The 11563-nt window shown below is 39.8% G+C and overlaps 2 protein-coding genes across 2 annotated transcripts; one reads left to right on the forward strand and one right to left on the reverse strand.

Moving 5' to 3' along the window:
- Positions 1–385: 385 nt before the first annotated feature.
- Positions 386–7132, reverse strand: taf6 (TAF6 RNA polymerase II, TATA box binding protein (TBP)-associated factor). The gene is made up of 15 exons (XM_061056526.1): positions 6908–7132; positions 4574–4731; positions 4337–4423; positions 4056–4209; positions 3882–3938; positions 3678–3797; positions 3412–3533; positions 2888–2965; positions 2671–2772; positions 2409–2591; positions 2223–2297; positions 2002–2127; positions 1525–1698; positions 1214–1405; positions 386–959 (listed from the first exon to the last, which is right to left on the reverse strand). The coding sequence occupies exons 2-15, from the start codon at positions 4727–4729 to the stop codon at positions 669–671; spliced, it is 1917 nt and encodes a 638-aa protein (XP_060912509.1). The 5' UTR covers positions 4730–4731; positions 6908–7132; the 3' UTR covers positions 386–668.
- A 205-nt stretch (positions 7133–7337) lies between these two features.
- On the forward strand, positions 7338–11341 carry mrps31 (mitochondrial ribosomal protein S31). The gene is made up of 7 exons (XM_061056529.1): positions 7338–7530; positions 8728–9369; positions 9586–9738; positions 9854–9997; positions 10083–10159; positions 10559–10699; positions 10779–11341. Exons 1-7 carry the CDS (start codon positions 7418–7420, stop codon positions 11012–11014), a joined length of 1506 nt encoding a protein of 501 aa, XP_060912512.1. The 5' UTR covers positions 7338–7417; the 3' UTR covers positions 11015–11341.
- Positions 11342–11563: the final 222 nt, after the last annotated feature.

Raw genomic sequence — 11563 nt, forward strand, 5'->3', positions numbered from 1 at the left:
GCTCAGTGTTGGTGTTCATCTGTCAGCTGGATGGTTGGTGGTTTGATCCCAGTCTACATGTTGAGTCAGACACTGAACCCCATTTTTCTCCAGGTGGCGTTGGCAGGGAGGTGCAAATGTTTATGATTGGGATTTATACTAACGGGCACTTTACATAACATCATCTGCAATCAGTGTGTGAATGTGACATGTTGGGAAAAAGTGCTTTGAAGACTAAAAAAACACTTAGTAAGAACAGTCCATTGACTATTGGGTTTGAAGTGACTTGTGATGAGTGAAGACACGGGAGTACACTTGTAATAAAGCATGAAAAACATGTTTAAGACATCTTCGTTTGATGCTAACGGCAGACAGCTCAAAATAAAGCAATCCTCCAGATAAACGGTTTCATACAAAATCTGATTTATTTTAGAGTAAAAAAGAACATGAAATCATTAGAATATAAGCTGAAACATAACAGATCTCACAGAGGGACCTCAGTTTTCATTGGGCATTAACATATTTACAATGTCTGGAAACATTTGCTTTTTTTAATCCGTTCAAAAGTTCAAATATCCCCCTTCATACCACTCCAGGGTTCATTCCTCTAAATTCAGCCCAAGCAGACCTCCTTGTGTGTTCAGCTGCACCAGCATGGTTAAAAAAAAGTTCCACTACCTATACAAGTCTCAGTGTGGCGACTGTGTGCTCGCTCCAGGAGACTCGGACCTTTCAAGCTTCATCCCTGCTTCTAGTTGGGTTGAGGAGATTGATGTTGGCAGCATGGAGCTCTTAGACTCCAAAGAGGAGGAGGCAGACGAAGGCAGAGACACCACTATGTACTTCTGTACCGGTCTTTGACCAGTCAGTCCAGGGCCACCGCCAGACTCCAGTTTAACCAGAGGCTGCAGGGTGGAAGTGGCACTGGGAACAGTGCTGGTGACTGGTGAGGCAGACTGGGAAGAGCTGAGGGTGATTACCTAGAGGGAAATTAGAAAAGAATATGAGAAAGTGGTACTTTAAGGGGAAGTGAATAAAATAAGTATATACCATAGTTTATTATAATAATTATAGTTCCACAAGTTTTCATACAATCCTTAAAATATATTTAAACATTTTATTATCATGTCTTTATTCTGTAGTTCTTCTTGTGCTCACTAACATACACTCTGGTGGTTTCCTGTATTGGTCGTGAAGAGTAACATTGTGATGTTAAACTGAAAAATTAAAGCACCTGCTGAGTCGAGGAAGCTCCTGCACTGGTTGCCATGACGATGTACTTTGTGGCTGGGGGAGATGGCTGTGATGGGGTCCCTGGTCGAGGGGACATCAGGGTGAGGGAGCTCGGCACCTTAATGATGCTTGGAGTGCGAGGCCCGGTCGACCCACTTATCCCAGTTTGCGAGACAGTGAGGGTGGGGCGAGGCTGCAGGAAAAAAAAAAACTCATCATTAATCATCCCACAGCTGTGTGTTCATCGACTCACACAACATGTTTCTCACGGCATTTATACTAAAGCACATTTTCACTGAGTGTTTGGTGTACCTGGGTGATTGTTAGCGTGGTCCTGTTGACCTGCTGAGCTTGCAGTGCTGCTTGAGTCCTGGCTTTCATTACGTGCGAGCACAGCATGGGTCCGAGGTAACCGTATTCTGCCCGATACTGCTCCACCGTGTCAGGCTGAGGTCGGATCTTGGCGATGACAGCTGCACAGTGTTTCTATCAAAATAAAAACATGTTGTTTTTTTTTTTTTACATAAACACACATTTAGGCTTGATAGGAATTAAGAATTACTGAAGTCATCTTTATGAGAAATTCATCAACTGTTTAATTTGACAAATAACTCAAATCTACTCTGCACCTGCTGAGACTTTGCAATATTTCCAGACATATAATGTACTATTATATCTGAACTTCTATCTACCTCTCTAAATAGAATTTTTATTCATATATAATGTCTTAAATTGATTTAATTATTATTGACTTTTTAATTATCATTATCCCCACATGTATTGTATTACCAGTAAGAGGCTTTGAACATGGTCAGCTCCAATCTTGTCAATATTGGACACCACTGGTCCGTCCATCACGGCTTTGATGCGAGTACCCTCTACAGAAAGCCGAGGAAGGATCAACGTCTTGATCACCTGCAGGGGACAAAATCAGGAGATTGATGACGGATTGAAAGGAACAAAAAAACAATAAAGACACATGGGGAAAAAAAAAAAAAAATCACACTCACATCTGATCCGAGTTCAGCGAGTCCAGCTATACAGCCGTAACGTGTCGTCCACTGGGTTTTATCATCCAACCAGCTCTGAAGAAACATGTCAGTCTGGTTCAGTGTTTGAAGAGTTTTAATCAGAGGTAAAACGTTTATCTTTACACGTGATCGCCCCCAAACCCAAATGTGCTGCAGAAAACCTACCTTGGTGAAAGTCTTGGTAATACGGGACTGGATGTTGTTGGTTGTAGTACTGAACGTTTTACAGCTTTGGGCCATGAGGCGAGCGGCAAAATCTCGTAAAGCCCAGTGGTTGTCAACATCTGGTCGCAAGCACAGCTGCTTACTCACGATACACGTCACCACAGCTGGAATGAGCTCATGCAGCTAGGAATACATAAAGGAAAAGTATTAGTAAGTATGTTTTTTAAGAGCTTACACCAATAAAATATAAACATTTACTTACATATTTCTCCAAATAGAGCGTGGGGTTGTCCATAAGAGCTTTGACCATCCGCATGAGATAAATCAGAAGAGCCAAGTTGTTCTGCACCACATTTACGCGAACCTTTGAAGAGAGCGTAGAGTCAGTACTTTAGGAAAATAAATGCTTTGTTGTTGTTGTTTTTGTAAGAGGTGATTTATGTTTCAGAGAAATACAACAATTTGGAAAAGATGCTCACTCCTTCAGATATGAATGTGCTGAATCTTGGCAGCATCTGATACAGTCCAGGATCTGTAGCAATACTCTGCAGAGCTTCCTGTTAGAGTGAGAAGAGGAGACATTTTTTTAAAAAAACCAAAAAGACAGGATGAACATGGTTACAAAAAAACAACAACTTTTCATCATTTGAGAGTTACGAATAATCAGTTTCTGTAGTTTATCAGCATCAGAACAAGAATCAGCTTTGTTGTCACTACACCAAAGTACAATGAAAATGTATGTGGCATCTCTCTGCGTAGTAAAGAAAAAAGTGTAAAAATAGAAAAGTACAACCCATAAAGTAAAAAGAGCTATGCAAATATTTAAGATTTACATTAAATGTGACCACTGTGCAGACACGTTATATAAAAGAACTTAAGTCCTTTAGAGCAGCAGTCCGATTTATATCTGATCAATCAGTCGCGGTATATAACTGAGTCAAGACAAAAGAAGAGAGCTATGTTTTTAACAGCATGTATATACAGGTAGACAGGCAGGACTTACAGCTCTCTTAGCTTCACAGGAGCCAACACATGCTTCTGTGATTTCCTTGTAGTAGAGCTGCTGTTCTACAGACAGCTCATGAGTGCTGCGTGGCTTCAACCGTATTAGACCCTTATCCTTTCCTGAAAGAGAAGACAAAATAAACATAGGGTTAAGGGTATAAACATGATCCTTAAATTAAGGAAGGGGAGACGAAAGTAAAGGAATTGGGGCGGGAGAAGAACATAAAGAAAAGCTTCAATTTTGACATAACACAAAATACTGACCTTTGCCATCAGCAGATGTTGCCCCCTGACCCTTGCCTTGAATCGCACCGTCCTCCTCCTGACCCGGTTTGACCACTTTGAGTGGCTCTGTAGATTCAACCTTTTGTTGCTCTTTTGGTGCTGCAAGGCAGGGTATATGAAAACATGAGTATTTCCTCAATATTCATGGTGTATAAAGAGAAGATAGATTTAAACGAGACTCACCAGGTGGAGGATTTTCTGGAATAGACGGCTGCACCCCCTCAATACTTAACCAGTGGGCTGTGGATTAACAGAAAAACATTATTAATAAGCTCTAAAACATACAGTCCAGAAAACAACACACTAAATTCTTGAGTTTAACAATCACATTACGTCTAATATGGATTCTCTGGGTACCTTTAAGAGACACATCTAGTGGAACTCTAGGGAGCGGTGTGTTGATAATGTCGCTGAGGTCGACTTCCTTTTCCTCGTAGAAATGAAGCTCTCTTCCGCCACCACTTGCAAAGCGAAAAGGTATAAACTCTTGCGACTGGAACCCGTACAGTGGCTAAAAGAGGGGAGGGGGGGAAACAGAGAACAAGACTAATGTTATGCTCTCCTTCAACTGACGTCCATAAGATGATTATATCAAGCTGTAAACGATACAGTCTTAGAGTATGCAGTCTCTCACTTACCTCCACATTTTTCAGTTTTAATGCATTATCAATGTCACTGGTGGTTAATTTGCGTCTCTTTCCATGATGCATGAATTTGAGAGCATCCTACATATAAGAGAGAAAAGACAAAGGAATAAAGAAATGTAAAAAAGTTAATTCATTTTATTTGGAATAAATCAAGGCATTAAAGAATGTTTTAAATATTCAAGACACAAAAAACAGTTTATATATCTGCGACATTGGGCTGTGTTTTACCTGTGCAATTTCTTTTATCCTGTAGCTAACTTCTTCACTTAGGGCTGCGCAGCTTTCCTCCTGTAGCTGCCCCACTCCCACAGACTCTGCCACGGCCTTCATGGACTCTGTGGGCAAGATGACCGTGCACTGCTTCTGCCGACGTTCCTCTGCCATGGCTGACAAAGCATAAAGATCTATGAATATCACTGTTCTACATACATTCAGTTTTTAAATGAGACACATATTCATTCACTATGCAGCACTATTTTCTCTGTAGGATAGTCATAAGTTCTATCAAATTGGATGGCTCACAGACAGTAAAACAAACTCAATTATGCTGAAAGCCACAATCACAAACTCTTAAATGCGAAGGACAGCCTTGCAAGAGAATAGTAAATTATTATTATTTATGGTTTACGCGATAGGGACAGATACAATATACATAGATGAACTGAAAACAGCCCTCCGATGCAAGTGTCAAAGTGCTTATAGCGGGTGCCAATTTGCAACACCCTTTGCTCGAAGGAATTTAGTGAAAATACAAGTTGAAAACAGTTAAGGTTACATGACAAAGAAAGGGTAAACTGGGTACAGCATGACATAATAAGACACATTTGTAGCATGGATTTAGTCACTCATCCAATATAAATATAAGAAAGCATGTTCTTTACTGCAGCTCATTATTTTAAAACATTTTCAACAAGCTGTCATACCTCTATCTGCAGGGGGCAAACTGGTGCTTATCAGAGGTCATTTAGATTTGTTTGAATTTATTTATTTAATAGGGACAATGCAATTTAACATAATTTCAATACAAAGCATGAAACTGATGTGCTGTATAAAGAGTTTATAGCTATTGCTAATTTCCAACTCGTGTCCCCAGTTGGGCCTTTGTGTAAACAAACAGATTAAAATGTATAATATTTAGTTACATAAAACCCCAAAACACGATACGAGGATACATTAAAATACATCTACAACAATACAAATGTTAGAAACCAGTTTAAAATAAAGTTTGAAGATATTAATTAAAAGTGGGTACAGCTCTGGCTTGCTTTGAGCATTTCACCTGTTTTGTAAAAGATTTTAAGTCCAAGATTAATTTTATTTCAGGTGTTTAATGTGTTCCAGAGTTTACAGCCTTTGATGGAAAAGGCTGATTGACCAAACGTAGATCTACGATGTTGTATATGCTACAGTTTCCATTCACAGTGCTTCTTGTTACCCTGCTTTTGAACATATCTGGAGAGAGGTCCAGGGGGCCAGATTGTTAGATAACTCCAACACGCAATGTGCAAGAAAATTATTTGGTCTAATTGAGCCAACATTTACTCTTACACAATCTGACACAAATATTAGAAGAAGAAAAAAACACAATATGCCCTCTGAGGAGCCTGACAGTAACAGCAACTTGTCCTGAGTCTGACATTAATTCCTCTTCATCTTCCTCATGCAGGTATATGAAAGTGTGAATGTCACAGGGAAAGAACTGCAGACCTAAAGCTCAAGCTAAGCAGCAGATAGAATATAAAATAATTACTTTAATGATCCCAAACTGGGAAATTGTGGCGTTACAGCAGCAGGTTATCAAACACACAATATGAGTAAAAAAACACAATGTTAGCAAATCTGAACATAATATAATATTAAATACAAAGTAAATAAGCACTAAAAATATCAAAACTAAGAATGTGAATATATACAGGATTTATCTAAACATTACTAGTCTTAAATAGGAAGATTAAATATGAAAGATTGAATGTAAATGTGCAAAAACAGAGTTGTAAATGGACAGTATTGACATAAGTTAAAGTGCAGTGCAGATCAATCACAGACGTACAGTATGGGTGACTGTATTTTAAAATGCCAGTAAGTTTTTGAAAAGTGCGGTAAATCATCCTGTGCACCTTGACAAGAGGTTCTGCAGGTGTAACAAAGATGAAGAGTATGCAAAGATGAGACCATATGCACAGAGATACCTCACTGAATTTGATGTTTACAAGTTTGAAATGGATAATGTAAAACTCTCAGATCACGAACAACATGCAGCATTAAACAAAACCCAACATTGGACAGTTTAAAACACATATTCTTATTATTTGTGTGTACACAAACACTGCGCTCTTAAGAAAGCGGGTTTATCACTTTGACGGAATAACAACTAACCGGCTCCCAAAAAACACACAAGCATTAACATATGTATATTAAAGTGTCACTTTCAAAGCAAAAAAAAGAAGCGTAAGGAACTTTGCATGTGCGCATATTTAAAAAAAATAAATAAACTTAAAGGAAGCTACATTTTGCTGGATGTTAGCTCGGATGCTAATAACTTAGCTTCCGTTGACGTTTTACCTGTTTGAAGTTGTCCTCTCCTTTCTGAGTTTGAGCAGGAACTTGTGCGAGTAAAATCGTTCAATATCGAAATTTGCAACAGTAATTGTTTCGCAAAGCCGATTCTTTTCGATGAATAGCCATCTCTAGGTGTAAATAACTAACTAAATCATGGTTTTTGCAGCTGGGAACCTCCGCTGAGTGAATTAGCGCTTGTATTCCATCGCCATTTTGAGTCACGTTCCGGTTAAGATATCGCGAGACTTGGACTGGGAACTTTTTTAAGAGTACCGAAATGTAAAAATCGAAAAAGGAAATGTATTATAACTTTTCAAATAATTAAAATAAACAAAAATATTTTACATGACTATCCAATAAAATACACATTTTCTTCTGTCTCTTTACGCTTTACAGAATTACACTATACCGCAGCCCGGAACCTTTGGGATGCTCTAGTCCACGGGGGCGACCTTAAGCTGTTGCAAAAGACACAAATGTCAGGAGCGTGGAAGGACATTTCCAGAAGAAATCATGCATAGATTTTTATTACGGACTCTAAACTTAGCGTTTAATCATCCAGTTACTGTATATGAATCGTGTGTGTCGATATCAAAATGTGAGAAGGCTGCAGCTTCAGCTTTCAGGTGAGTCTTAAGCTGTGATAACACGAACAGGTGACATTACATTACAGTGACTTGGAGGCGTAACGTTACTAACTGGTTGTTTAGGGATTCATTTTAAGGAAGAGTTAATAAAATCGTATCATGTGTTATTATTATTTGCATTTGGACCAGCATAAGAATTACGTGTTTCTTTAATTTTTTAAAAATTGTTTTTAGGAGTTGCTATCTGCGAGCTGATTCTGCACAGTATTGTACGGTGGCTGATTAGTGCAAAGCAAAATTACAAATGTGAGACAAATTTACATTTTGAAAAACCTTTTTACGTCTTATAAAACAAATTTACAAGATGTGAAACACTTTTACAATCAACAAAACAAATTTACAAACGACAGAATCTTGACAAAATGGGAATGTACCAAATGTCAGAAGTGACCCGGAGTGAGGGGGTCATTTTGTTTGTTTTGTTTTGTCGCGGCACATTCCCTTTCCGTCAAGATTCTGTCGTTTGTAAATTTGTTTGGGGGACTGGTAAAAGTGTTCTGCCTCTTGTAAATTTGACTCAGCGATTGTAAAAGTGTTTCACATCTTGTAAATTTGTTTTGTCCTTTGTAAGTGTTTTTGGTTTTGTAATTTTGTTTCATAAAATGTTTTTCAAAATGTAAATTTCTCTCACATTTTGTAAAAAGTGTTTAAGGCTTTGTAATTTTGCTTTGCACTTCCCAGCCACCGTAGTATTGGGATTGACATTTCTCTTTCAGGTGCACCAAAATCATCTCAGATCTTTTGACTACTGTTGATGTGTGAAGTTTTGTTTCAAGTGCCAGACAATGCAGTCAGTGTCTGTTTCTTCAGTGAGTTACTACATTTTTAAAAGTGCCAAAATGTGGATCGCTCCTGCTATGTCACCGTGGTCAGAACATAAATATACATTTAAATTGATATTTTTATAATCTTAATGTGATTTTGTTCTGTTTTTATATTCTATAATGTGTTGTGTCTCCTTGACAAGAATTTCACTCGATTGTAGTCGTATAACCCGAGTGACAATAGTCAAGTCAAGTCAAGTCAACTTTATTTGACTTGACTTGACTATTGTCAATAAAGATCTTGAATCTTGAATGTAATGTTTTTTTTAGTGGTTTTGAAAATCCACCTATCCAACTATTGTCATGCCACTCAAACTCATGTAATGATTGTCTCTGTTTCCTCGTGATGCAGGGTTGCAAATGGAGGTGGAGTCAAGGCCCTCAGCACGAGTTCTTTCAGGCACTGTGAGAAGAAAGATGACGTTACCCCCGCTCATCAGGAAGAGAAAACAAATGTAGTGGGAGAGGTTGTCCCAACAGAAACGGCAACTTTGCTCACACAGAAAGCTGAAGGTGAAATCACACTCGTCAAGCAAGAGGAACAAAACGATGAGCCAGTGGTGTTAAAGACTGACGACGCCCCCTCCCATCAGGATGAGAAAACAAACGTTGTGGAAGACGTTGTCCCAATAGAAACGGCAACTTTGCTCACACAGAAAGCTGAAGGTGAAATCACACACGTCAAGAAAGAGGAACAGAATGAGGAGCCAGTGGTGTTGAAGACTGTAGACGTCGAGCAGCAGCAGGCTGATGTCAAAGTTGAAGAGGTTGTGGAACCACCAAAACAAGTGAAGAGCCCTGAAGCTACGAGCGGGAAACAGAGTCTCCTTGACCTTCTCGGAGCTATGAAAGTTGAAGTAACTAATAAGAGGAAGCTTAAAAGCAAAAAAACAATGACTCCGAGGCCTGAATCCATCCCCAAGCCAAACCCAGCAGCTATGGAGAGCACAATCAGTATGTTTCAGCAGGCGACAGGGGAGGCCGCGGCACAGAGGTGAGAGGGCGCTGTTTTTTAAGTTCCCCTCTCTGATTTAAGTTCATGTTTCCTTCAGTATTTGCTAGATATTGTCTTTAATGCCCCCTAGTGGTTGTTGTTAAATCATCTTTTTGCCATTTGTTTCTTGATATTACCACTAATCACGGGATGTAATCACCTTCTCTCACTGATTCCTGCCTCTTTGCGCCGTGATTTTTTTATTTTATTTATTAGCGAGGCACTGGATTCTACACTGGTCGCAGCTGCCTCTGCTGCCGCCTCCACTCTCCCAAACAGCAGCCAAGCCGAGTCTGAGCTGCTCCGACAGCTCAGGAAGAACGACTCTGTCACTGAGGCTCAGAAGAAAGGCGACACGAACAGCCTCGGGTAAGTGTCGACGATATGAATTTAAATAGAATTAGTATTCCAAATGAGATAATCCAGTGGGAATGAAGGGGCCAATTCTCATGGCATACATATTGTCTCAACGATATTCTCCCAGGGTGATTATTGCCGACATGAAGGTAGGAAAGCGTTACAACCGGCAGAGCGATAAGCCGGCTAATCAGATCTGGTTTGATGACGACGGCAAAGGATACACGCTAGAAAGAGGGATCACTGCTGAACTGGATGGTGTCCGGAGATGGTAAATACTTTCATCTCATCTTCGTTCAGATATTGTCTTGAGTCGGGCCGCGTGTTAAATGTGTGCTTCCAATGTTTCTCTGAAGGAGGCCCGTGTTCTCAGGGAAAAGACTGAATGTCTTCTCTCCAGCCACTGCTGCAGATTCAGTTGAGACAACAGTCGGTAAGACATTATTTACATGTTTCTTCATTATGTCCCCCAGCTTTTTTTCATGGAGTCAACGTTGTAATGTGTCTAGCGTTTTGTCGTGCCTTAGAAATGCTGTTAAGGTTTGTTATCCAAAGTGTTTTCCACACAGCAGAAGATCCACTTCTTCTCTTCACCATGTTCATGTCACCAGTGTTCAAGTGATTAGTGACATTTGTGCTCCAGCATCTAGCCACTCTAGCTCAATTGAATGAAATGTGCTGCCTTCACAAAACCCATGGCAACAAGAATAGAGCATTGTTAATTGATTAATGATGTGAAGTTGGTCCCTGTTGCTAATGAATAAGTTCAGGGTAAAATTTCCAAAATCTTTTGATTCCACTTCATGAAGCTGCTTGTCGTCATATTTTTCAGCACGGCCAACTCTCTGGGACATGGACTTTGCTAATCAGTTATCTCTGTCAACAAGCCAATTACCCCGCAACGGGCTTGAGGAAATGATCCAGTGGAGCAAAGAGGGGAAGCTGTGGCAGTACCCGATCAACAACGAAGCTGGTGAGTTATTCAAGTTGAGTACACAGAGAGGACGACCTCTTAGGGACCACACTGACCACCTGTTCTTGCTCTACACTAGGCCTCGAGGAGGAAGCCGGCGTCTCGTTCCATGAGCATATCTATTTAGACCGACACTTGGAGGAGGGTTTCCCCAGTCAGGGACCGGTGCGTCACTTCATGGAGCTCGTGGTGGCCGGTCTGTCCAGAAACCCTTACCTGACAGTCCAACAGAAGAGGGAACACATTTCCTGGTTCAGAGACTACTTCCACCAGAAAGAGGAAGTCCTTAAAGAGGCTGATGTGTACCTTCGCTAAGCTCAAGACAATTCACTAGTTTTCAGTAGCTTTTGAATGTGGACAGATTAAAAGCAAGACTCCTGCAAGTGAGTGAGGCTTCGGGACAGTCATCATCTTTTCCCGTACAACTTAAAAGGATGCAGAATAAGCCTGGACTGGATTTCTTGACTCTTCCAGGAGAACAGTTTGTTTTGACTAGAATCATGTCTGTGTCGCAGTGGGAAATGCTATAAAGCCTCTTTTGTTTAAAATAAATAGGATACTGTTAAATCTTTAGATCGCAGGCAAAGATCTACAGAAGATGTTGTACAAAGTATAAAAACAATACAAAGCAGAAAAGTTGTATCTTTCACTGTTTGTTTTTTTCCTGCCAGATATTCACATCTACAGCTGATGGTTTGTCCACAGCAAAATAAGCAAAATAATAACCTTTAATATTTCACTAAGACATTTTGATTAACAGTGTCTGTAAATCCAAATTAGTTCCAGGGTTGATTTTCAGCTTTATGGTTGAATATTGTTCGGGACTATAAACTGAGAGAAATGTGTTTTATAATATATGGTGTC

The sequence above is a fragment of the Labrus mixtus genome, chromosome 14 (assembly GCF_963584025.1).
Source record: "Labrus mixtus chromosome 14, fLabMix1.1, whole genome shotgun sequence".
NCBI classification, from domain to species: domain Eukaryota; kingdom Metazoa; phylum Chordata; class Actinopteri; order Labriformes; family Labridae; genus Labrus; species Labrus mixtus.